Here is a 26,933-nt window from a genome sequence, read left to right as displayed (position 1 = left end):
TTTATAAGAGATGTATTTTAATTCATATCATTATTGATTATATATAATTGATAATTCTAAATATATTACATCAGGCCAAACTTGGTGTATGACAGTATAAGGCGATTTGCAAAACAAATTATAATTTTAATAAGTTCGGAGAGAATACTAACAAAGACATTATCCTGAAAAAGGAATAACTTTCCAGAGCAGAGGGCATTTAATGTTTATAAATGATAGATACTGTTCTGTATTTGTCTCAAAATATCTTATTTTATCTTTACAGGAGCAATTGGTTACATGGGAACAAGTGCCTTTGTCCGAAAAATCTATACTAATGTGAAAATTGACTAAAGACCCAAGAAAACCTGGAACTTTGGATCAATTTCTCTTTCATAGGGGTGGAACTTGCACAACAAAAAAAGTGCAGGAAGAAATTTGGGCTTTAACACTGGGTACTTGTGGGTCTGTCTTTAATGGATGGCTTAAAGTAACATCTATTTCCATTGATCCTAGGTTCTTAGTGACTGCTTTCTCCAACTGTTCACAGCAAATGCTTGGATTTTATGCAGTAGGCATTACTACAGTACATGGCTAATCTTCCCAAAAACTAGCTCATTAAAGATGAAATAGACCAGCTCTCTTCAGTGAAGAGGACAAAGTTTATTTAAAGCATTTGTTCCAATAAAATAAATAGAGGAAAACTTGGATGCTAAAATTACATGAATAGAAATCTTCCTGGCACTTAGTGTTTCTACGTTATTGAAAAATGATGTTCCAGAAAGATTCTTTTTTCTCTTATTTTTACTGCTATCATCAGCCTATTGTGGGACATTTTTATATATTGAATCTGGGTTCTTTTTTGACCTGTTTTATTTTTTTCAATTCAACTGCATCTTTTTTTTTTTTTAAGAGAATTAAAAATATTAAATCCTGCATGTAATATATCTGCTGTCATCTTAGTTGGACCAACTTCCCATTTATTTATCTTTAAACTCTCCTGTTACATCTTAATTCCATCCAAAGAAGATACAGTCTGATGATAGAGGTGTACGCTCTACAATGCAATTTACTGTACAGTTAGAAAGCAAAGTGTTAAATGGAGAAGATATTTGTTTTTATTAAACATTTTGAGATTTAGATAAACTTCATTTTAACTGAATGTCTAAAGTGATTATCTTTTCTCCCCCCACCCCCACCCCCAAGTTAGTCTTACATCTTTTTTGGGTTTGAATGAAGGTTTTACATAAGAAATTATTAAAAACAAGGGGGTGGGTAATAAATGTATATAACATTAAATAATGTAATGTAGGTGTAGATTCCCAAATGCATTTGGATGTACAGATTGACTTCGGAGTACTTTTTTCTGATGATGATTGGTGTAGAAATGTGTGAATTTTGGATGGCTTTTTACATCTTGCCTACCACTGCATGAAACATTGGGGTTTCTTCAAAATGTGTGTGTCTTTCTTCTTTTGGGAGGGGGGATTGTTTTCTTCTGTTACTTTTCTGAGACTCCTACAGGAGCTAAATTTGTAATTTAGAAACATTTAATTTTGTTAATCCTGTCTGGGGCACTTAAGTAATAACATCTAAAGCATTACTGCTTTAGAATGTTAAAATAAAATTTCCTGACCAAATTGTTTTGTGAAAATAGATGTGTTTGCAATTTGAAGATACTGTTTCAAAAGACAATATTACTGAATGCAATTTTTAAATATACTGTAAACTATGCTTTTCTAATACAGAGGACCCACACTTTAAAATCCCAAACTTGCTTACATCTACGTTATGCAGTACAGTCATAAAGTGAATGAAAAGCCCTTTGAATGAAATTGTGGCACAAAATCTGTTCAGGTTGGTGTACCCTGTGAAGTGGGGATGGGAGTAAAAGGGATTAGCTTCCAATTGGATTAGCAAATAAAGGTTACAGTTTTTAAGAGAAGTCATTTTAATTTTGAATACATCTTTCTGGAACTATCCATAATGAGAAGTTTTCCTAGAACCATTGAGTTTCTAGTTTAATAGTTTGCTATGCAAATGACCATCTAAAACAATACTGTATATTGGTATTTTTAGAAAGATTCAAAACAGATGTATTTAAACCTTATTGTGAAACTCATGCCATTAATAGTTACATAAGATGTTTTCATTATAAAATGTTTCTATAAAATAATAGACTCTGCATCCTATCATGTACTATGTAGGGACTATAAAGAGTGAAAAGTTTGTTTTCTTACCACATAAGTGTGGCTGACATTATAGCAAACAAAGTTGATCAGAAGTTGTAGGTAAATCCTCTTCTTCAAGTCAGAATGTTATATTAAATATAACACTGGTTCTTCCATTTTCTCTTCTTTTTTACCTGCCTTTAAGATCTTATAAGAAAAGAAACTAGAAGTCAATATTTAATGGCTTATATTATGTAACTTTCTAACTACATGTGAAGTACTTATAACAGTATATAGTCTGTCTGATGGAGTGTAAATTGGAGAGCAAACTTTTGTCATAATAAAATGAAATTTGTTTCTTATGAATCATGCAGGTAAGATGTAGGGTTTTTAAAGAATGAGGGTTTAACTGCTTTCAGGTACACCGGTTCTTTCTACTAAATTGAGCTCTGTTTGAATTTGGAATCTTCAGTGAAAAATAGTCCTCTAATTTCCAAATAACAGTAAGAGCTCCATTAAAATGAATATAAATACATTTATATTGAAAAGTCCTTTAGAAAATATGTATTGATTTATGGCTTCATAGAGGGGCTGGATATGGTGTCTTGAAGATAATGTAATTCACAAATGGTTTAGCTCCCTAACTCTTAGTTGTAGAATAGGAAAATAAAATATTATTTAAGTTAATTCAAGGGTGGGGTTTTCCCATTCCATTAATACTGCGTATCTAGTTTTCATCTGTTAACATTATTTGCTCAACTTCCCAACTGATGCTTTGAAACTAAGGATAAACTTCCCTCCTTGTATTTGTAAGCATGCTTCTCCTGAAATTTAGCTACATTAGTCATTGGTATTGTTAAATATATATATCCTAGTACAGGAGTAGAATAAGGTGGAAATGTAATGGCTGGAGGGATGGTAAAGCATTCTTTAGTAAATTATGTTGGGCTCCTAGATTGTACTGGGTTTGCCCATAAATCAAGCCTCATACTCTTAGAATTCATTATTTTGTGGTATTATCTCAATGGTGAATGATATGGTGAATAGTATATTCATCTAGTGAAGAGTGTGCTTGGGCATTTTCCATTGAGAGTGGATGGACTTCTTTTAAAGGTGGTTGCTGCAAATTCAAGTTCTTCCAAAAACCACTTTATGTAGGGTTTATCCACAAATTTTATTCATTTTGATAAAGCTTTTTTGTTTCTTAAATGTTTACGAACCACCATATGCCAAATGTCTTGCAAATGTTATTTAAAATTTTCCTGAATTTTTACAAATGTGAAGAAGTAAAAGCATATTAATGTAATTTGTTCAGGAAAAGCTACATGCCGAAGGGCTTTTGTATATGAAGTCTAGGAAGGAAAAGCCTGTTTGTAATCTGTACACTGTAGTTCCATGTGGGTTTAAGTTTAGATTTCAGCGTGTTTTAGTGCTTCATTCTATTGATTTATTGGAACACAAATAGGAGTAGTGATATATGAAAACACAAGAACTCATTAATATTTTATATCATCATAAAAATTCCATAGTTATCAAGCTATATTTTAGCAATGAAGATGTTAAAGAGATAAGAGAAACGGCAATTTATAAAGATTCTTTGGAAGTGTATGCAGAAGTAAGCTAGATTTAGAGGTAGGATAGATTAGAAAGTTAACATACAGCTGCTGAAATTTGGTGAGGTTTAAATTCAGTATGAGGAATAACTCTTAATTCTTGCCTGTGAGCAAGATATGTACCCTTTCTAAAAGCCATCTGACTTGACATTCTTATTGGAACTGTAGGCAAAAGTATGCAAAGACAAAAGTAAAAATTAGGTTCTTATTTCACTGTGTTAGGAAATGGAAATAAAGAACTATTGTGAAAGCTGCTTATGTTGAAGTATTTGGTGAACTAGGCTTGCTAATAATTGACTGATAAAGCAGCATTCTGTGTGTTTTCTCCAATTCATAAGTTTAGGTCATTTGAAAGTTTTAAATGTTATAAGAGCTTAAGGCAAGGAAGAAATAATAGGGAATTCTGTTTGAAAGGCAACAGAGTATACTTGGAAAAGCAGTCCAACATGGGCTTTCAACTGTGTCAAACTTGAATATGTAAATTCCCACAGGGCACAGACAATTGGTGACAGAATTGGAAGGAAACAGTTATTACTCTGTGATGACTTCCATTTTGTACACACCTTGGTTTGTATTGGTCATATTCCAACTAGCTTTTTAGTTAATAGAAATCCAGTATATAATGTATCGAATACATTTGAGGTTCTAATCTAGTCCTGTTATTTTAACTGAAGTTGGATTTTTAAAAAGTAATAAAAAGTTAAATGTACTTCCCTTGGATGCTTTATTTCTTTCCTTTTTGAAACAGGTGAACTAAGCAGAAGAGAACCCATTATTATTTGCATGTATATGAAGAGATTACTAATAGCTTTCCACAGTTAAATAAAGCAGGAGTCAGCAAACTTTTTCTGTAAAGGGCCAAATAGGAAATAATCTGAGGCTTTGAGAACCATATGGTCTGTGTTGCAACTACTTGACTATTGTAGCACTGAGTAGATAGGACATAAACTAATGAGCATGGCTGTGTTCCAATGTAACAACAAAAACAGCCAGCAGTCCATAGTTTGCTGACCCCTGAAACAAAGGATTTAAAATTTAAGATTTGAATACCCCTAACTTTATATTTTGAGATATATATATATATATATATATATATATATATATATATATATATAAAGTTGAAAGAATGGCACAGTGAATAAGGGTTTTTTAGAAGATTATTTTTCTCTTTTATTATCATTCTTTTGATTTTTTTTTATATACAAGTACTGACTCCTACACTAAAACCCCACTACCCCATACCTGTCATTCTCCTGATTGATAATAGATTGCATTTGTCTAGTACTTATTACTTTTTCAAAGGAGTTTCAGACATGTACACTTAACAACCATTCTGTGAAGCCTATAGGGTAGATATTTATGTTTTATAACTAAGAAACTAGAGCAGCCAAGGTCTCTTATTTTTACATGATTAGGTCCTATTATCTTGACTGCTATAACTGTAAAATGGGGATGTCACCTCTCCAGCCTGTGGAGTAGATAATATATGTAGAGATCACATTGAAAATGAATGTTCTGTACTGACAGACAGAAGGGATTATTTTTATTGTGCTGCATTAGAATCTGGTCAATTTCTCCTGGTGTGTTCATACTTTTTGTTTTCCACCTCCAGTTTTAACTAGTTAAATCTTTGTCAACCTCCATGGTTCTCTTCTCCTGATTTAATTAGCTGCTTCAGTCAACGGCTATATTTGATCATTCCTGTTAGCCAAATATTTTAAGTTAGTACAAATTTGGAGTGCTTTTGATTTCTTTAATGAACAGTTTTTGTCTGGTTGGAACTAGGAGTATAAGGGAATCTGTCATACAGCCAGCTTCTAGATTTAAAAGTAAGAATTTATTAAGCTGTAATTCTATGGTTTTAACATTAGAAAAGAGGAGTAAACTGGCATTAGGAGTTGTGGAGTCAATGGTAATGTAGTCTGCACATGTATTTAAAATTATTTTCCAAGTTTTACATACTTAAGGTGATAAAAATTTCAAATTTTAAAAATGCAGGAGATGGTTGTAGGGAGAAGTTGATATAAGTCATTTTAATTGGCCAATGTTATGGTAGTGGTAGTAGTTCAATCTAAGATTATGGGACTTAATCTCAAAGGGAAGGAAGGGTCTAGAGAGTGATGCATGGAAATTGGTTTTCAAGTTTGGAGTTTGTCAAACCGTCTGCTGCAAGCTACAGGCCACTAGGGTAGGGCACATATAAGTACATGTTATAAGTGTGGTAGCTGCTATAATAGATGTTGGCATGAGGATGCAGGCTGTATGGTTATCAAGTCCCCCACAAAGACATGGAGGTGTGAAGCCGCAAGGCCCTATTAGGATGACTGCAGGGTGTTTAATGCAATAAGAGTGGAGAGATGGAGATGGCAAGAGCCAAGGCTGGAATCATGAAAGGAAGATGTGATGATGTATGGAGGGAGCTATGCGGGAGGAAGCCCACAAATAATGTGAATTTAATAATGGAATGAAGTTGAGCATCTTTAGATTACAAGGTCTTTTATTTTAAATCTACCTCTAATTTTTCATAGGACTTAAATAAAAAAATGTATATTCGAACAATTATTTGAACCTAAGTCAGAGTTTAATATGTAAAAGTGGTGAGTGAAATCAGGAACCTTAGAAATGAGAAATATTAATCATCCCTTTTCAGTTTGTCTTACCTAACCTTTCTATTCTGTGATCCAAATATTTTGTTGCTATTTGTTGATTGATAGCAAAAGTAGCATCCAAACAGGGCTTCTGACATAAAACTGCAGCTTGATTATTCAGGAGCACCACTGTCTTCAAAATATTTGGACACAGAGTGTTGGTGAGAAGACCTGACAGCTACTCACCAGATGGGGATTAAAAGCAATAAAAGCTCAACCTCAGTGCTTGCACAAGTTGCCTGTAATGTCTATTTTCTGGAGGAATTCACTGCTACTGAGGAAGCCAGTTGGCTGTTTGCCTAGTGCCATCTAGAGACCTGGAAGTGTCACAAGTTCGTTAGGCCTTTTAGGCGTTGACTGTGGACTTGTCTACTGGCAGATGGTGACCTTCACTGGGTTGGATGCACAGAACTATGGCGTTGGGTTTGACTCCTTAAAGCATTTCAGGCAGAAATGCCCTTCTACTCCTTCCCACAACTATTGCCTGTTTAATGGCCTCTTGGCCTTCCCTGCCATTTGTTGGCATATAGTCACCCCAAATTCATTCCTTCTGCCTGTCCATTCCTAACCAGATCTTGCCCAATCTGGCTCCATCTTGTATGTGCCCGTGTGATAAAAACTGAGCATAAAGCAGGGTCAACTCGCATTTCCTAAGGGCCGGCGCAGACTATCCAGTTAGCACCCTTACGGTGATTGACTGTTAAACCTTTACTGGTTTGATGGACTTATTATCATAGTTATTAGATGAGAAGACAGATAATCATAATGCAGGAAATTCAGAGTCTTGTGTAAAGCCCAACTCTGGGCTCCCTGTTGACTATTTTGTCATCAAAGGCTGTGAAACCATGTGGAAACCCAAAAGGGAAGTTCGGTCCTTTTTTCTACTTGCAATTTAAATGAAAAAAGATTCTACTGGGCATGATACTTAAAATCTGTACACATATTTTACTCCTTGATTAGGGAGGGCAATATAGCTTGTACAAAAAGTCTTTGAAAAGCCTAGTGCCATCTGGAGATTTTACATCTGTAAATCAAAAGGTCTCAGTTCTGACAATTTTTACATTTAAAGGACAAAATAGGAATGGGTTTTAAATATCTCTAGATTGTTTGCCTAAATTATTTGGGCATATGTTTTTAAATGCAAAAAAAAAAAATGGTCATTTTTATTCCATCAAGTTAATGGTGAATGGCTTATTTAATAAAACATGTCTGTAATTTAACACAAATAGCACGCTCAGCTGTTCATTTGTCAATCTTTTTGCCTGTGTGAAACATCTTAGACTTACAAAAGGATAAGGTCACTTAGAGGGGGAAATCTGACACTTTAAATCATTCTTTAAGCCACTAGGTTAGGTGGGTGCTGCAGCAAGCACCCTTCATGGCTGCACGAAGGGATGTTGAGAAACCTGAGAATTGTAATTCTCTTTTTTTCTGCTCTGAAAGCAACGAGAGAGTAGATTCACTTGATCCCTGCAGAGAAACGACTGTCCGAAAGCACATTGTTGGTAGCGAAGCGTAAGGCTCAGCTCACATAGGGTCTCTGGTCCTGCGCTCCAGCTCTCACCACTGCTGCCTGCGCCCACGTGTGTATCGGGGAGTTGTAAAGTGAGTTATGAGAATAAAACAAGGCGGGAAGTCCAGCCTTGATCTTCAGGAGCAGCGTTCTCTGGGGCCGGATGCTGAGGCGACGCCCACAGAAGGGCGCCCTAGGCTCGGTGGTAGCGCCGCGAGCCCCGGGTCCTTGCCTTCAGCATCTTCACCTCGCTCCCCTTCCTCTGAAGTTGCGGAGGTGCCGGGAGGAGGAGGGGCTTCGCCTCGGGCGCCGGAGTGATTGGCTGCCCCGGGCCCCTGGCGAGGGCTGTGTGGTGCATCCCGGGTGGAGAGGGGCGGAGCGGCCACTGCTCTAACCACCGCCACAGTCGCAGCCGCCGCAGCCTTGGCCGCCCGACAGTAGCTCAGAACGGCGGCTTCCTGGGTGCCCCGACGCGGACCGGGGCTCCAGGCTCTGTTCTCTCCGCACGGAGCCATGCTGGGCAACCGCGCATAATCCCCGCCCTTGGGTCGCCGTTGATTCGACCCAGTGCACCATCCCTCGCCAGAGCCCAGCTTTCCGTACAAGCAACTCCCTCAAGTCTCTGCCGACCCCTCACAACCATGCCCCGAGCGACTGCGCTCGGGGCCCTTGGGCCACTGCTGCTGCTGCTGCTGCTGCCGCTGCCGCTGCCCCGCGACGCCGAGGGGCTCGGGGAGCGCTCCGACGCCGCCTCGGACTACTCGGCGCTGGAAGGCGAGGAGGGCGCGGAGCAGCAACTGGAGCATTACCACGACCCGTGCAAAGCCGGTAGGTGCCGCCGTCGCTGCCGCCGGGGAAGTCCGGTAGAAGTTTTCCTTTGAAATGCAAATGAGGCGGTGGGCAAGCCCTTGCTGTCGTCTGTGGGGCGGGTCTCCCCTCCCCCGAGGTCACCCGGGCTTCCCGGGAAAACAATGCCCAGAGGAACTGCTGAAATGCCACTCGGGCTGGGACGTCCTGGCTCTTGGTATGCGGCACGCACGAGTTGGCGGCCGCCGGAGGGTTCCCGAAGCGAATCAGGGCCGGTGATCGAAGCTGAGAGGGCGCTCAGGGCTGGGCCGAGTGCCTCGGCCGCCTGACAGCCAGGTGGTCCACACAGGCCACCGCCGGACGCGCTAGGCTGAGCGGAGGACCGGGGCTGGGTGCGGCGGTCCCAGGCTGCGTTTGAGTCGCTGGCTCTGATTTCACGGCATTTGTAAGTTTCGCGCGAAGTTTCCCAACATCTTGTGGCTGGCTACTCTTGGGAAGAAAATTTTAAAAAACTAAAAAGCTTCACGGCAGGCAAAAGGAAAGAGGTAGCCGAGGGAGAATGTGCACGACTCAAGTTGCAGCAAACTTCCCTGTGGCCCCTCAGCGTGGTCCCGACCTGAGGGTCGCCCTGGGCTGGTGAAGATGGAAGCCGGCAGGTGCCTAATCCCGCCAGGAAGCGGCGCCCCGGGATGCGCGGGTCTTTTTGGCGCAAATTGCGGCCGGGGCGATACAGCTCTTGCTTCCCACAAGCCACCAAGAGGCTCATGTGTCCTCAGGGGAGCGGCTTCCAGCCCAGAAGAGTGGAGGCGCCAGCCTCAAAAGGATCCATGCGCATGTTCCAAAGAAAGCCCATGGGGCTGGGGCGATTCCCAGCTGGGACAGAGGGGTACTCGCGCTACTGGGAGAGAATGGTGCCTGAGGCCCGCCGAGCTGCTTCTGGCGGGTGGCCAGGCACCTGTTCCCCCACCCCCAACGGGTGTTTACCTCTAGGCGTGGACTGGCCTTTTCACTGAGCAGCCTGCGGAGATGAGCAAACAGAAGGAAAGAGGCTGCCTCCATCCGCAGCAGGGCAGGGTGCTTCTCCCAGGTGGTTCGCCAGGTCTGTGGGAGTGTCGTGGGCCAAAGGCCCAATTACTTCACTGTCTGGAGACCTCTAGTATCCTCAGTTTCCTCTTCTCTAAATTGGGCACGGTAATTATAGGGGGACTCAGATTTATGAGAAAATTCTCTGCAGATGGAATAATGATGATAGCACTATGTTGCCACTGCAGCGGCTGTGGTCTAGGCTGGGCATTGGGCAGGTCAGAGCTGGACATAGGGGATTGTGAGACCTGAGAATCTTCTGAATGTTGAAGATCAAATCACGTCTGAGGGGGTCTAGTCTTAGGGTGCGGAAAGATTCCTCCAGAATACCCACCTATTGCTGTACCTCGTGGGGCTTCTTGTGGAGCTGGGAAGGTGGACAGGTAGTTTGAGAGAATATCAGCAGGCAATGTGTGCCCTGACTGAGGTATCCCAATTCATCACAGGACCTAGATCACGACAGGGAGAAGGATCTCAAGAGTACTGTAGGAATGATGGCCTTGCTGGGACACAGGCTGCAAAAATGAGATGGAGCCTAAAGAGAGTGAATCAACCATCCCGGCACCTGTCAGATCCTTGACTCCACTGGATGTGAGCTGAGGGCTGTAGAATGCAGTGTGGGCAGCTGTGGTCTGGATGGCGAAGTGATCAGTTTTTTTCAGGAATGTATTGAGGACCTGGGAATGCTTCAAATCCAGGTGAAAGGGCCATAGGTCTGTCTGTGAGAGCTCCCAGCTCCTGATTTCAGCGTTGAGGAATAACCCTGAGGTTTGCCTGTTGGGGCCTCATTTTTCTCCAGTAATTTTGGGGAAATTGCTGATTAACTGGGGCATGTGTGTTGAGCGACCTCACAGACAGGATGAGATGGGCGAGCAGGACTAGAAAGTAGAGGATCTTGGGAGTGTGGTTTGGCGGGCTCCACACATCCTCCACAGCCATCCTTGATCCTCCCAACCCCTTAGCCTCTCCCTGGGCTTTGCTGATGTTAAAAGTGGCCAGAAGAGGGCGATGTCAAAGGAGACCTGGAGGAATGGTCACATTGCAGTCTGTCCATGCTTCTGGAACAGCCTTCTAGGAGGATAACAAGCAGTTTATCAGTGCACTGAGGTCTCAAGGAAAGGATATGCTTCTCAGCTTGGAGGAACATTGCATTTCCTGGTTACACATTAAACTAAACCTTTAGGGGCAGTCTCTCATCCTCTCTCAGTCAAACCCCGACTCTACTCCTCTAGCCAGAAGCCCTCCACATAGGGCCTGCCTCTGGGCTTCGCACCTAAAACACATTGCACCTGCCTCTTCTGAGTTTGGGTTTCCAGAGTGTAGGGAGAAGAGTCTTGGATCTGTTCCTGGCCTCACCGGAGCTGTGTTATCGTGGATAAGTCCTCTCCTATCTGGGCCTCAGCTGCTCATCTATAAAGATGTTGGACTTGTTAAGATTGCAAACTGATAGGTCCAGAGAGCTGATTGTCTTGGTCCACATCAGCCATCTTACCTTGTGCCCACTTCATACCTTGTGGACATTTGAGCTGTGTCCTGGTTCCTTCCTACTTAAGTGTTCTTTGCTAGGTAGACCTTTGCTTCCAGAGGCTGACCAAATTGATGTTTTACCGTTTCACTTCTTTTACTATTTTTTAAAATGATTTTTACCATTTTACCATTTATAATTTTACCATTTACAAGTTTTACTATTTACTATGCTATTTATAAGCTGTGTGATGTTAAGTCACTTTATTTCTCTGTGCATTAGTATCCTCATTTGTAAACGAGGATGATTCCTAAAAACTTGGAAGAACATTTTCATGCTGACCTTTGAAACAAGTTTTAAACTATAAAATTTAAATTTACTAATAAACAATCTATCTGATGCTCTAAAAAGGCATGATTTTAAAATTAGATGATTGCAGAGTGGGAGTGAAGCTGTGAAGTCCTCCTGGCCGGGGGTTGGTGAGGTATACGGAGCTTCCTGGGATGGTCTCTTACTGGTGATTTATAGCTCTGCTGTTTTGTTTTTCATCTGATATTGTAAGTGCAGCCAAGGGTTCGATGGACAGTAAATTACAAGACATCCTCCCAACCACCATTCTTCTGAGAACAGCCTTAGCAAAGCTGAGGATTTTCCCTGCCTATTTGTCCTCATCCATAATTTGTTAGCTGGATTCAGAGCCAGAAGCCCTGGGTCCTTATCCCTTTTACTCTGTGTGGCCTTGAGCAAGTCACTTCACCTTTGCATGTCTTAGTCTTCTCATCTGCAAAATGGGGATGGGAACAAAACTGTACACCTTGCAGGGCAGACACGAGGCTCGTTATAGTTGGGTTCCTCAGAGGGCAGAGCCTCAGACCAGGGCTTGTGTATAGGTAGTCTGGGAGCCGATCCCAAGAAGCAGGGTGAAGGAGCAGGGAGAGTGAGACAGGAGGAAATCCAATGAAAGGAGTGGTATCAAGGTGGCTGCTTTAGTCATTGGGGTCTTGTTTTCACAAGGCCTCTGCAGAGCCTCCTTATTTTGGGGGTCACCCAGAGCCCTCTAGGGGGCAGCTCTTGCCAGCACCCTCACATTATTGATGTGAGGCTGGAATGTCAAATTCTGTGAGGTCAGGGGCTCTTGTCTGCTTTGATTACTACTGCTCTGAGCCCAGTGCCTGGCATATTTTGGCACTCATCAATATTCGCTCAATCAGGAAATGATTTTAACCCATGTGGATTGGATTCATGGCTGAAAGAACCCCTGAGCTCACTGTTAGCCTAGAAAGTGAAGCAACCCTGGCCCGAGGGCTGCAGTCATCCCAGGAGTGCTCAGGGTAGATTTGGGGGGATCATGGAATCTTAAATGTGCTCCCTAGGACTCCATTTTTCATGGCAGGGCCAGGCATGCTAGATTCGTAAGCACAGATCTGAGGTTTCTGCAGTGCCTCCCAGAAGCCTGACTCCTATCTCTCTGGCACCTCTTCTCCCCCATCAGACTCCCACCCCTGTGGCCCACACCCAGGTGACAGTGGCTGGCATTTTTACAACTTTATTCTCAGCCCTACTTGTCCTGGTTTTTTTCCTGGATGGGCAGATGCTGATTCAACGCAGTCAAAATATTTGGGGGCTGTATTGAGACAAAATATTTTATCTTTCCTGCTTCTTCAGGCAGGAGCAGCATCTAGTCCACCTTTATCTCCAATATTTCTGAAGTACACTGGAACAGGGCCTGAGGTGGTTAAGAGCACAGGCTTTGAAACTTAACAGACCTGATTTCAAAATCTACCTCCTATGCAAGGCTGTTTGAGTAAGTTACCTAACCTCTCTGATCCTCAAGTTTCCGCACTTGAAAAGAACTACCAATATTCACTTTTCAGGGCTGCTATGAGGATTAAACAATACATTGCATGTCGAATGCTTAGCGCACAACAAGTATTCAATGAGTGATATGTACATTATGAGAACACAAAACAGGTGCTCACAAGTACTTCTCGAACTCTTGCTATGCTATACAGGCATTTGAATTTTTGTAATAAATGAGCAATTGATTTCATGTCAGGTAGTTAAGGATTCTTTTTAAAATTTAATTAATTAATTTTTAGTTTATTTTTAACATTTTTTTTTTATTTTCCCCCCTCTTCCTTCCTCTCTTGTAACCACTAGTCCATTGTTAGTTAGGGATTCTTGAATTCAAACTTGATAATTATTGGCAAAAAGGGTCCCAAAAGTAAGTGAAGGGTGAGTTTTATGGTTTGTGAGTTGTAGCTCAATAAATATTACCAAAAAAAAAAAAAAAAGCAAGTGAAGATCAAGACAGGCCAGGGCAGAGTTGGAGAAGGAGATGCACAGAACCTAGAGGTCCCCACTCTTGTCGGGACTCATGCTGGGGCAGACAGTATGTGGGAGAGGGGAGGCCTGGAAGGGGCCGAGTGATAGCGAGAACACCATCCCACTGACCTTTGACCCAGTCACGGGGGTAGACATGAAGCTGCGATGATTCCCAATTCGCATGCGGAGAACCTGAGCATCACGCCAAGACCTGCCTGGCGTTGATGCTCCTTTGACTTCCGATGCCATCTCTGTAGACAGAGCTCAAGTTCTGCAGACAGAAGAGTCCTCAGCAGTGTTGTCCAGGGTAGGTCCCCGCTCCGTCATCAGTGGAACCTGTTTTTTCTTCTTTTTCCCACCAGTTGTGCAGCAGTCAGTTTTTCGCACCCTCTCCCAGAGTGGCATGTGTGTTGGGAGAGCACCTTTAATCCTCTGTCCAGCACAGTGAGGAGAGGAAGGGTGGGGCAGTAGCTGTGCCCCAGAGCCATCCGCAACAGCCCTAGGTCTGCAGGGCTGTGCCCTGGGTGCTGGAAATCTAAGTGCCAACCAGACCTCAACTCTCCCTTTCCCTGGGAGCTTCCAGCTCAGGGTGTGGCCTCCTCAGCGGGAAGAAGCTCCTAATGGCAGCTGAGTGTAAACAGGTCAGCAGGTCATCTCATCCAGCACCTCCTGTGGTCAGTTCTTGACTTTCCGAGTATCGCTGCCAGTCCATCCACTCTCACAGAACTCACCGTCATGGGCCACAGTTGTTGTTTGAGTTCCCATTGGTTCCAGACCTAAGCTTTGGTGTCAGGCCAACTTAGGTTTTCCTTCTCAGCTCTGTCACTTACTAGCTATGAGACTTCGAGCAATCCCTCAGCCTTTAAAGCCTGTTTCCTTGTGTATATAATGCAGTTAATAGAAACTCCTATTTCACAGGCTGTTGTTCTCTGAAAGGCACTTGATGCTGTACTAATCACTCAATAAATGTGAACTATTGCTGTAATTTTCTGGCTCCTGAAGAACCTTTCATGTGCAAAAAGTGTGTGGTTTAAACGGAATCACATGCACAATGCCACTTTTCATTCCTGTGAGGGAGTCTAGGGGCTGAGCAAACTCTAGAGGCAAATCGCCAGGGTTCAGATTCCTGGTTCTGCCACTTAATGGCTGTGGGACCTGGTTAAACTATCTGGATCTCTGTTTCCTCATCTACAAATTGTGGCCATCAATATCTGCCACTGAGGGTTATGATGAGATTAAATGAGTGAATACAGACAAAACGCTTAGATAGAATAGTGCCTGAAACATGCTAAACGGTCAGTAAATACTATTGTTTTCATTATTATCATTCATCCCACAGAAATCCAGCAAAGTTTCCAAGTGGCGGGAAACCAAGTATCTGAACAACCGAAGCCTGATGATGTTTTCGGAGTTTTATGTTTCCCAATGACGCTGATGCTGATAGCTTCTCTATGTCCAGATTCAAATTTGTCATGAGTCTTATTGGTTTCCTTGAGGTTAGGATGGGAGGGAGGCGCAGGGGCAAGTTCCCTGCCCTGCACACCAATCAGGTGTCTGGGCCAGCTGGTCCCTAAATAATGTCATTCATTTCATTTTAACATCGTTTTGTTATAACATTGGTAAGATACTGTAGAACTCTTATTTATATCAATTAGCCTTTGGTAAAATTTGTTTCATTATATGTTGTTTCACCGCAGTTCCAAGAACCTATTAATGATATTATGTGGGGACTTACTGTGTTTGGAGTTGTGTGAATGGAGTTGAGCCCAAGTCTCCATTCAGCCCACAGCCCCTCCCAGACACTCATCTTTCCAAATCCGCATTCCTGTGGCCTCCAGATTCCAAGCAGACATAAGCACAATTGGGGGCCACATCACGTTCAATGGTGGTACCCATCTTTTTGCCGTGGAAACATAGCCAAGCAATCGGAATAGAGACTATAACTCTGCTGGTTCTCTGACCATTGCCCGTCAACCTGCACTACGTTTTCAAGAGGAAGGACAATGATGTTAATTCTCACAATGGTTACAACTTTGCCTTAGAGCTTTGGGCAACATCTGATGGTTTGCGAAGCTCTTTTTCTTTTATTTTCTCCAGTGGTCTCTCAGCCAGGAGATGGTCCAGGCTCCCGTGGTTTTTGCAGGCATTGCAGGATGTGGTTTGCGTGCTTGCACAGAGGAGAGGCTAGGCTGGGACCCACACGGGACACTGAACTTGTAATTAATAGAACTGGTTTCTCAAACTCCTGTTCTCCTCTCTTAGCACGTGGCCTCTCTAACTCTGGAACCGCTCCCTTCTCCTGGCTCTCTCCACACACAGTGAATAGGCATCTCCATGCTGCCCTGTCTGAAGGTCATGTTTGTGCATTTGTTCCCCGCAGCACCATCGCCCAACCTTCTCTCTACCTTTTTCTCTATCCTTGGCTAGGAATCAAACGAGAATGAGTCAGTTTTGGCCTTCAAAGTACTCTTAGTCCCAATGCATAGGGAAGAATAAATGAGTAATTCAAGGTGTTGAAATGCACCTCTCCCCCTCTCTATTTCTCCATCCCTTTTTCAGAAGGCCTGGGGCAGTGCATGAGTGTCAGGTCAGTTGGGGATGGTGGGTCCAGCCATCTCCCAGAGGAAGAGGACTTAGATGGCTGATGTTTCCTAAAGGGGCTGTGGGTGAATGGCAGCTGGGGTGATAGACCAGAAGCAGTGAAACGTCCTGTTTAAGAGACTGTTTTTGGCATCAGGCAGCCTATGACTTAAAGCCTGCCTGTGCCCTCACCACCTGTGTGGCTTTAACTAAGTTTTTAAACCTGAGCCTCATTTTCCTCATTTGGAATATGAGGATGATATTAAAACCAATCAAATAAATAGGTTTGTTTGAGGATGAATCGAGGCAGTGAACATGAAGTATTTATAAAGCAGTCATTAATTGCTAGTTCTTCTCCTTTCTAGTATTACTATTACTCCTATTATTGTTCCCCATTAAGAATTTCCCTATAAGTGACAATCTCTCAAGAGCCCGTGCATGCTTATCTCTCCCTCTCAGGACTGCAGAGAGTTCTCTTGGGATCCATCGCTTGTGGCAAATAATAATTTATTGCTCCGCCGCTCCTTCGCTCTCACCCATGAAGCGGGGAGAGGACATATAAACCAAACAGACCTGCATATAAGCAGGTTTCTCATGATATCCTCATAGCCTGCTCATAATACAGTTCTGCCTGGATGCAAACATAGCAACAGGAACCCAGCTTTCCTGCTGATTGGTTACAGACCTATCTGGGATCACGCCACCCTCTAACCACTTCTGTCAATTACCAATAAATATTCTCAAGCTCGCCTGCAGAAGCACTTGAGTGTTGATGTTCACCCTGAGTCTTTGCCCGCTCCGCCATCTGGGCCACTTATCTCCTGGTTCATCCTGCAATTTTCATCGAGCCTCCTTCCTTTCCTCCCACCTGGGTTACTGGCCTTGAGTCGATGTGAGTCTTGTGTGCGCCAGTTTCCCACAGGAGCAGGAGGCCTTCCTCCTTAACTCTTTTTCGTATCTCTTGGTCAGTTCATCTCCCCCCAGGCCGGCACTGGTTTCCTGTTCTCTCCCCAGGCTCAGCATCTGCTGTAGTTCACTGAGGGGTGGGCTGTGTGGTGGCAGGTCCCTAGTGGTGTCACAGACCACTCAGGTGCTCCAACCAGAAACCCGGGTGCCATCATGGACACCTGTCTCCCCCTCCCACTCATGCAGTTCAACCCAAGTCCTGCCAGTGCTGTTTCTAAAATGGAGCCCGTTCACTTCTCTTGATCTTCACTGCCATCATTTGGCCCAAGCCCCCACCAGCTCCTCTCTGGACTACTGCTCTAGGGCCTGACCCTGTCTCTCCATGGACCCTCTTGTTCCCTCAGTCTGTTTTGCATGTTGCAGGCAAGAGTGAGCTTTTTGAGACTCACACCTGATCATGTTTGCCAAATCAAACCCACTTCGGACCCATTAATGACTTCCCATTGCACTGGGGATGAGAGCAGTCGCAGACCCTGTCCCTCCTCCTCAACAAGCCTTCTCTCCTTCCCTGCCATGCTCCGCCTCCCACAGGTTCTTCCTCCTGCCTGGAAAGGCCTTTGGCCAACTCTGGCTCATCCTCTAGGACTCCGCTTACATGTTCTTTCCTCCTGAGGCCTTCCCAGGCTCAATCAGGTCCCTTCTCTGAAATCTCTTATCACCTTTCTTTCCCAGTATGGCAATTTTTTATAGTCTGTAACTAGCTAGAAAAATTGGTGTGATTATTTGCTCAGTGTTTATCTCCACATTAGACAACGAGCTCCAAGGGATAGACACCAGACTCATTCAGTTTCCCAGTCTCTAGCACAGCGCCTGGCACACGGTGGGTGCTCGGACAATATACGTCGAGTAGAAGATTGAGCGAATGAGATTCTGTAGGGATATGGAAAAAGGTAGCGATCACTGTAAGACAATCAAGGTAGGCTTCCTGAGCTTGGCCTGGAAGGATGAATGGGATGAGCAGAAGATCAAATGCATTTCCGGTAGAATACGCATTGCGATTCAAAGTGAGGCAGCAGGCCTGCTTGTGATGTGTCTGAAGCTGGGCGATTATCCTGGTTTACTTTGTAGAGGCGTAATGACAAGATTGAAAGAAGCTCGGAAAAGTGCACGTCAAGCCAAAACATTTGAAATGCCCATTAAGAAATGGGGAGCTACTGATGTTTTTTGAGCCAAGGACTATTAAAATGAAGACCTGTGATGCTTAGTGTCTATAGAAGGAGGACGTCGGAGGGAACACAAGGAGTTCTAAGCCCTGGGAGCATGAGGGCCACACTTGGGCCATGGACCTGGGAGTAGAAAGGAAAGGAAGATGGGAGAGAGATCATAGCTCTGTGCGTGGGAGAGGTCCCAAGCTGAGCTGTGCCTCCGTCATAGTTGAAACATGAATGAGCTGATCAAGGCATGCTCAGCAAGCAGGGGTTGCCCTTGAGACGGACAGGAAAAGGAGATATTTTTAAAAAACCAAAGAACAGTTTTTAAAATTACACAGATAATAATACCCATTAGAGAGCATTTAGTAAATGTAGAGTGCAAGACTAAAAATTTCTGGTCATTTCATTGCCTAGAAGTAATTGTAACATTTGTTGTGTGTTCTTCCCAAATTTTTCTCTGCATGTTTGCATATGTATTTTTTTAAATGCTGTACATACCACTTTGAACCTGCTTGTATTTCACTTTCACTAAGTGCCATGAACCTCTTTCTATGACAATAAAGATGGTTATGTAACAAATGTACTTATATAACATCAATTTTAATTTTTTTGTACATCGTTTATAGAAGCAACATAATTTATTTAATTCTCTATTGTTGGACATATAGATTTTTCCCTAAACTCTTTCTTTTTATTTTATAAACAGTGATGCTGAAGTCATCCTCGTTGCTAGATTCTTATGTACATTTTAAATTATTTCTTTAGAAAAATTTCCTATATGCAGAATTGCTAGGTCAAAAGTATAGATGATTTTAGGGCTTCTGATTCTTCTTTTCAAATCGCTCTTCAAAACTTTTTTACTCCTTTGTACTCCCATTAAGATTAATATTTTATATTCTAGTTTTTAAAATATTTGCTGGTTTGATAAGTGAAAAATATTTGCTATTTCTTCAATTTGTATTTTCATTGTAATTGTTTTCTTTTCAAACGATTTCAAGCTTTTAAAAATATATTATGACCATTTGTATTTCTTTTGCTGTTTATGTCTTTTTCTCCTTCTGTTCATGCCTTTCTTTCTAATTAGATGTTCATTTTTAACATTTTTGTAGATACTCTCAAATATTAAGAACTTCAACCTTTTATCTGATTTTGTCACAAATAATTTTGGAGAAAAGACTTTTAAAAAGCAGAATGCTTATTCTGTACCGTATTATTCACTTTTGCCATGGAGATGATTGCATGGCTGTATCAGTTAAGCTTAGGTTAAATTGCTAGTAATGGACCCAAGTTAATTCTCTGTGTCTATTAAGGTTCAGTTGAGAGACTGAAACCACACCAGTAATTTGAAAATTTAATATAAAAGGTTATTAACCAGCCAAAGAGGATTGCCTACTAAAGGAGGTAGGAGAACTCTAACAAAAACAGAAATAGCAGACACAGGGAACAAGTACTAGGACAGGAATAAACTTGGAAGGAGCCACCTCGTGCCCCACAGTCCCAACCAGGCTAAAATTCTAACTCCACAGGAGATGGCGTGGCTGTGGCCCACTGGAAGTTGGAGAAGTTTGCCAAGACAGTGCAGGAAAAAGGCTGATGAGCTGGGAATTGCCCATTGGAATACTGGCAAAACTCCAGAGGGCGGGCACCAGTGGGTCTCCTAAACACTGCTGGCAGCCACTCCATAGGAATGGGAAAGAGGAGACTGCCGAAGGTGAACCTCCTCCAGGGTCCCGTTCCAATATTACAAAGCATGGCAAAGAGATTTCGAGCTGAAAGACAATATGATGGTCATTGGAACATTGGCTTAAATAAACGAGAAGTTTCTGTCCTTTTTACATCAAAGTCTGAAGGTCTTCAATCCAGGGTCCATAGGTCAATTCTGCTCCAGGAAGTCGTCCAGGATCCAATCCTCTTCCTTGTCCTTGTGGTCACAAACATGGTCTGGACATGGAAGGCATGGAAAAGAAAAGAAGATTCACAGGAGATGCCATTTGCCACTTCTATTGTCATCTCATTGGCCAGGACTTAGTCATATGGCTACAGATAGCTACATGGGAGTCTGGGACATCTTTCTTCTGGAAGACCTGCAACTGGAACTGAAAATCAGAGGTTCTGTTATATGGAAGAAGGGAGAAAAGGTAGTGGTGGACAATATGCTAAAACTTCATGAAGAAAATTTGGTCAGACTGGTGATTAGCCCATTATTATTAGTGAAAATTAACTGATACACAAAATAAGATTTTAGAGTAAAATCTTATAGAATATTGAAGGAAGCCTTGGGGTTATTTATTGTACATTTTTTCGTGTGAGAACCCTGAGGGTCTTGGAGGCGCGGTAATTTGTCCAAGGTCACATGGATAGCTGCTGGCCTGGTCTCCTTTACTCTCCACTCCCTATACTAGTTAGGGTCTCCAGTGGGCCTTTGTCTTCAGATTTGAGTCCTGCAGAATTGCACTGGTAATTTATGGCTCCAGGAGACACCCTCCCACAGTGGAGATATTAGGGCTTATGAGATGTACCTGGTCCTGAAATGAGGCATATAAGATGCCAAATTAAAGTCCAAATAGCTTCTGGCCTTTCAGACTTAAACTGCACCCTTCTTGCCGTCACTGAGTGGAGGCCACGTGAGCTCAGGCTGTGGGAATACAGCAGGTGTGAGATGGCAATGAGTCATATTCTGTAGGAATTAAGCAGTAGAAAGTGTCATCTTAGGCCGAAGTAGCCATTCACTTTACCAGTCAGAATCCTATCTTTCTATTTAGCTATGAAAATAATGGAAGGACATTCTTAGAACAGCTTTTTGAGCCAGGGTCCCAGCGGGAAGCAGACTTTACCCCAGATATTTGAGATGACAATACCTTAATGAAGGGACTACTTACAGAGGAAGGGTTAAGGGAATGAAGAGACTAGCAGGCCGCGACTATGGCTGAAGGGACAGGCAAGGGAGCAGTTTAAAGGAGCCGGAACCCTGCAGGAGGGGTAGTGGTGGAGGGATGGGACTACGACCAGAGAGAGCACCGGAGCAGGGAAGAAATGCTTTGCATCTGTTTCTCCTCTTCTCTCTGATCTGCCAGGGTCTCCTCCAGCTTGAATGCAACCAGAAGCCAGAGGGCAGGAGGAAGTGGAGGGTGCAGTCCAAAGGATCAGTCTTCCTGGGTGCAGAGCAGGGTGGAGAGGGTGGAGAGTAAGTATAAAAAGAATAACTTTGGTCATAGCTTAGGTCTTGCTGCAGATACTCACTTACATGGACAAAAACATTTTTAGTATCTGTACAATATACGTTTGTAAATGACCAACATGCAGCACCTGTGATGCCACTCCTCTGTGCCAGTGGAGGACATGGCTAATCATGGCTCTCTTTCCTATGGGTCTAAGAGGTCACCTCGCAGTGCTCACAGAAACATCACCAATTGACGGGAGTTGGCATTTGAAACGAAACCTATTTGGAGTTATAAAACTTAAATAGCCTTGCAGTTTGGCCTACCTGCTCATGACAATTTTGTGGATAATCTTTTTTTTCCCCCCAAGGGAAATTAGCTGAGCAGGTATTTCTTAAGCCAAGTGAGTCCTGCTTGGAAAGCGAAGCTGTGATATGACTCTGAAATGTCTTGGTGCAACCATATTGTGATATAGATGAAGAGGCATATAGATATCTGCCTTGAGCAAGGTGGCTACCAGCCCGGGCACCAGCCAGATTCTCTTGGCTCATCTGTAAAATAGGATGATTCCAGCCAAGACAGAAGGCAGGTCCGGGTTTTCTTGAGATAGAATCAGCTTTCAGAGCTGAGTTGCTCTGTCACACCCATCATCTGTGTGTGGTGCTCTCCTAGGTCCTGATTGACCTATGGCTTCTCAGATCCCGTTATATTTCTGGTATGTACGCTTGGGCCCTTGAGTTCAGGCTTTAAGTCACTTTGAATAGAAGCCCTTAGCTGGAATAAATGGGCAATGGGTTAGGGACATTGCCAGCATGGTGTATGTAGGGCATAGATGGCAAGTAGATCCCAACTGATCTGCCATTTCTATGCATTTGTGCTGACCCTCTGTAGCACGGTGTTGAGATGGATTTGGAAGCTGTGTCCAGATTCAGTGGACAAGAGGGCTGTGATCAATTGGGGATATCTACCCTGGGAGAGAGAGAGTAGGGCAGACCCATGGTTGTTTCATATTTATCATCCTGCTGCAGGGGAAGAGCACTGGTTTAGAGTCAGCAGACATGGCTTCTCGATGCAGTACTTTGAGGAAGTCATTTAACCTTCTTGGACCTCAGTTTCCTCGTATGGAATACAAGAACATTGCTTAGATAACTTTTAAACTCTCTCCATCTTCGAAATTCCATGATTCGAACTAGTTTTTTAAAGTCTTCAATGTAAAACATGCAATACATCTGTTTGATCCGATTAAAATATTTCCGACTCCCTACTTCACTTTGCCATATGCTTGAGTAACTAGCTATCTATCCCTTGTGAAGGCCATTTGCCCAGGCTGGAGCAGCTGGGGACCTCGGAGACAGGAGGCCTCCCATACTAAACAGAGCCTACTCTTTAATCTCAACCAAAAGATTCAGGAGACATGATTCACATCTCGCTCCGTTTCCTCTCCTCTGTCCTCCGCGAGCCTGAACCTCTCCCCTCTTGCTCTGCAAACGCGCCTGAATGCGGAGTTCTGAAATTTAGGTTCATGGTTTCAAAGTTCATGGTCCTGAGAATAAACAAAAAAACTATTGTGGTTGCATAGAGCTGTGGACCCCATTAACACTGCCCCATGAATATTTATAGTGTGAAACTACAAAGGAACATAGAAGCCATATTGTATTTCCTAGAACTTTCTTTCCATGGGGTCCTTTCTCTGTGGGTCACTTTAATGTAAGCTTTGCTTATTTAGTTGCACACTTTAAGCCGATTAACTTTTTACTAAAAAAAAAAAAAAAAAAAAAAAACAAAAAAACCCTCCCTGTTTGTTTGTACATACACTCCCTTAACAAAGATTCACAGAAAACTGCTTTAAACCTGTTAAATCCCTCTGCTGGAAACTCGAAGTGAACTAAATGTGTCTCTGGGTAGGATTTTTCTGTAACTCTCCCTGTCTCTGGCCCCTCCACCCCACCTCAGCCTGTTTCCTGAGAAGAATTCCAATGGTTTGAATGCTCCATATATAGTTTCTTCAATAATCTCGGCTTATCTCTAGGTGACCATCTCATGGAACATTAGCAAGGTCCTTCCTGAGTAGCTTATTATTGGTGTGGACAGACAGCAGGCCCTGGATGGATACCCTATACTTCCCTAACAGAAATTGTTCTTAAATCAAACGTTAGAGCTGGAGGGACCTCAGACACCATGGACTCCGCTGGTCTCCAAACTTCAGTGTTCGTGAGCCACCTGAGCAGGGGGGTGGGGTTTGAATTTACCATGAATATTCCTGGGCCCTGTCCCCAGAGATTCTCATTTCATAGATCTGGGTTGGGGCTTGGGGATCTTCACATCAACACTCTTCGTAGACACTTCTAATGCAATGGTTTGTGGACCATGCCCTGAGAAACCCTGAGCTAGTTCAGCTGTCTCATTGAATGGGTGAAGAAAATGCCACCAAACGGAAAAGTTACCTGCCCAGTGTCACATGCAGCATCTAAGCTTCCTCTTCCCCAGTCCAGACTATGCGTGTGATTTCATACTGCTTTAGATTGAGCCTTTCTCATTCCGGAAGCAGCTCTTTTGTAGAACAATTGTGATTAAGTCCATAAGTGGGAAGTTAATTGAAAAATAAAGCACCTGCAAGCCCAAGCTGCAAGTGTAGATATGAAAATCCAGAGGCATCCTGACTTGTAGGGGTGAGATGAGGTGCGTACCTGCTGGAGGTCTCTCCCTGGGATAAATCTAGGTCTCTGTTGGTTTTGGAGTGAGCCCTGAGGCAGGGCAGGGCCTGTGGCCAGGCAGGATTGGGAAGGTCAGAAGGGTGAGCTGTCTCATCCTCTTGATCTCTGGGTGCCAGAAATCAGACTCTGGGAAGGGTGGGGTTGGTGACAAGACAGCATAGTCAAAGGGGTTTCCCTCTGATTGGCTGGACTTCTGCCTGGCTCACACACTCCCCAGCTCTGCAGGCCTCAAGCCAGAGCCACTTAACACCCTCAGGGCCCCTTCCCATCAGACTCTTGGGATCTAGTGGGGAGGGGTGTGAAGTGCCTTCCTGGCCAACTCCTTGTGCACTTTGTCCCCTCCAGGCACACCTTGCTGGGCTGTCCATGCTTTGCCAGGCCAGTAGTTCATCTGGTAACAGGATTTTCACCGTCAACCATGAAGTCAGCCCACACCTCGAATCCCGATTCTAGAAACTACTGGGTCTAGTGTGAGGCAGTGAACCGAGCTCTAAATTTAGAGTCCATAGATCTGTGTTCACGCCCCACCCCCTTATTGCTGGTTGTAAACTTGAGCTAATTGTTAAATTCCCTAAGCCTGGCTTTCCTCCGTAAATGGGGCTAATGGTTTTTGTCCTGTCTTCCCCTAGGACTTCGGTAGGAAGAATTCATTCAGTCATTTGTTCATTTATGAAAATATTCTGAAGGCCCCAGAACTGAAGGTCCTTATCAGGCCCTGAGGTGGTAGTGGACGGGGGTGGAGTCGGGGAGAATGTGTATGTGGAGGGGATGGTAAACTGTGAAGTGCTGCATCAGAGTGGAGGACTCCTTGTGACCAACTCTACCATGGGTTCTATAATGGCCTCAGAATTCTATTTCCTGTGTCTGAGCCTCCCTTTTTGCCCCCATAACCTGTTAATTCCTATGACCTCACGTCCTGCTTCGTTCTTGCTATCTTTGGCAGTCCACATGTCTGGGATTCCCACTCTAACCAGGCCCCCTCGTTTGGGCCCTTCTCCTCCTGCCCTGACAGTGCCTTGCTGTTTTTCCTCTCAGGGCCTTCACACATGTTCCTTTGGCCAGCATGCCCTTTCCTCTTGTTATCCATTTGCCAAACTTATATGTCATCCTCTTAGTCAAATGTCACCCACTTGGCTGTGAAGCCTTTTCTGATTCCCTTCCCAAGGCTGAATTAGTCGCTCCTCCTCTCTACACTTTCATCCCCTACTGAACAACATGGGTCACTTCAAGGCAAAAATGCATGGCATTTGGGAGTTAGAACTGAGAAGTAGCCTAGAGCAAGTTACCTATTTTCTCTGCCTACTTCCTCATCATGAGCATGGTGATACGTATTGCACGGAGTTGCTGTTGGAAGGGCTGGAAGAACGTGAACTGGTGTGTGGCAGAATTATCAGTCCCTTTCTCTTCAGTGCTTTGGTCCAGAGAGAAGAACTAAAGCACCAGATTTGGAAGAAACAAAAGAGCTGTTCCAAGATAAAGCGGCTGTGTTGGAAGGCCATGAGCTCCCTGTCCCTGGAGATGTGTGCGCAGAGGCCACTTAGGCACCAGATGGTGGGTTGGATCCAAGGACCAGTAGGACTTCTTCTAGTCCTAGAAGTCTGTAATTTCTAGAGGTTTGCTGAGTAATGCAGCAGTCTCCAAAAAGTGTTCCTTAGGACAGGAGATACTGTGAAAAGAGATTCCAGGGCAACCACATTGAGAATTGCTGCATTCTCTATCTTTCTCTTGGCGAGTCATGATATTCGTTAGCATTATAAAGGTTCTAAGAAGTCCCGAAGTAAAGAAAGTGGTTTAACATAGCATTTCTTATTGACTTCTTAGAATGTAAACCTTTGGGAAAAGCTGGCTTCGTTGGGGAGAGCTCTGATTGGGAATCGAGGGGGCCTCTGTTGGCCTAAAATACCTGTGAAAGCTTTTCTCACCAAAATGGCCTTGGCCAAGTCCTACCTCCTCTCTGGGCCTTCCATTGAGGTTAATGTATAGAAGGCATTTGACTTGGTCCCAGGGATAGAGTGCTATATGCTTCTGCTGTAGGATGGGGGAAAACAGACAGCAAGAGTCTGTGAGAATCCTGTGATGGGAGCTGGAGTGATGGGTCCTTTCCCTGCAAGGCTGTACCATGGTCATCTTTTGCAGCCTTGAGAATCAGATGGGGACCATAACTTTACAAGCTGTACTTTGCAGATATTTATTGTTATTACAGTAGTGTACCGAAGCTGATCCGAACCTGATTGTGAGAGCCAGTTGTATGTACCTCTTCCCAACTCCATGTTCTCTGACCTTGAAATCAGCCACGATGGGAGTGTTTTCACCAGGGAAACCAGCAAAGGCTACAAATTCAGGATCTCCCTTTCTCTAGCCAATTGTTAAAGATCATCATATCACTGAATGTGTATTACCAGAAAGTATTTCTTTAAAATTAGTTTCCTTTTATATTTTTAATTTATTGCGTAATAGCCTTAAAATTGCATTTGCCTACTTTAAAATTTTTTATTTATGACTTCTGAAAAGCATTTTTTAATATTGTGTTTTATAAACTATTCCCGAAATATTTACTAGACAGCACTTCATAACAAAACATTAATTACCACCTGGTCACAACTCCGTAAATTGCAGGTTGACGTTCCAGTGGGGTCAACCAAGGCTGGAGCAGTGGCATTTTCATTGATGCTTCCTATGAGCATTTTAGATGCTTCCTATGGCCTGTCCATCCAGAGCTTACGTCTCTGTGAAGAATCCCCCTGCTTGACCTCTTCATGA

At 43.4% G+C, this 26,933-nt stretch overlaps 2 protein-coding genes across 2 annotated transcripts in view; both read left to right on the top strand.

Moving 5' to 3' along the window:
- TM9SF3 (transmembrane 9 superfamily member 3) overlaps window positions 1-4,472 on the top strand; it is a 57,334-nt gene extending 52,862 nt beyond the window's left edge. The window contains exon 15 of the mRNA XM_016164157.2: window positions 266-4,472. Within this exon, the coding sequence (XP_016019643.2) occupies window positions 266-333 (68 nt within the window). The 3' untranslated portion in view covers window positions 334-4,472. The remainder of the gene's footprint in view (window positions 1-265) is intronic.
- Window positions 4,473-8,348: 3,876 nt separating this feature from the next.
- Window positions 8,349-26,933, top strand: part of TLL2 (tolloid like 2) — a 117,667-nt gene continuing 99,082 nt past the window's right edge. Inside the window, exon 1 of the mRNA XM_016164104.2 lies at window positions 8,349-8,752. Coding sequence (XP_016019590.2) covers window positions 8,566-8,752 — 187 coding nt within the window. The 5' untranslated portion in view covers window positions 8,349-8,565. The remainder of the gene's footprint in view (window positions 8,753-26,933) is intronic.

Source organism: Rousettus aegyptiacus, unplaced genomic scaffold, assembly GCF_014176215.1.
Source record: "Rousettus aegyptiacus isolate mRouAeg1 unplaced genomic scaffold, mRouAeg1.p scaffold_m13_p_6, whole genome shotgun sequence".
Lineage (NCBI taxonomy): Eukaryota > Metazoa > Chordata > Mammalia > Chiroptera > Pteropodidae > Rousettus > Rousettus aegyptiacus.
Note: the sequence above shows the minus strand (reverse complement) of the source record. Positions and strands in the feature narration are given on the sequence as shown.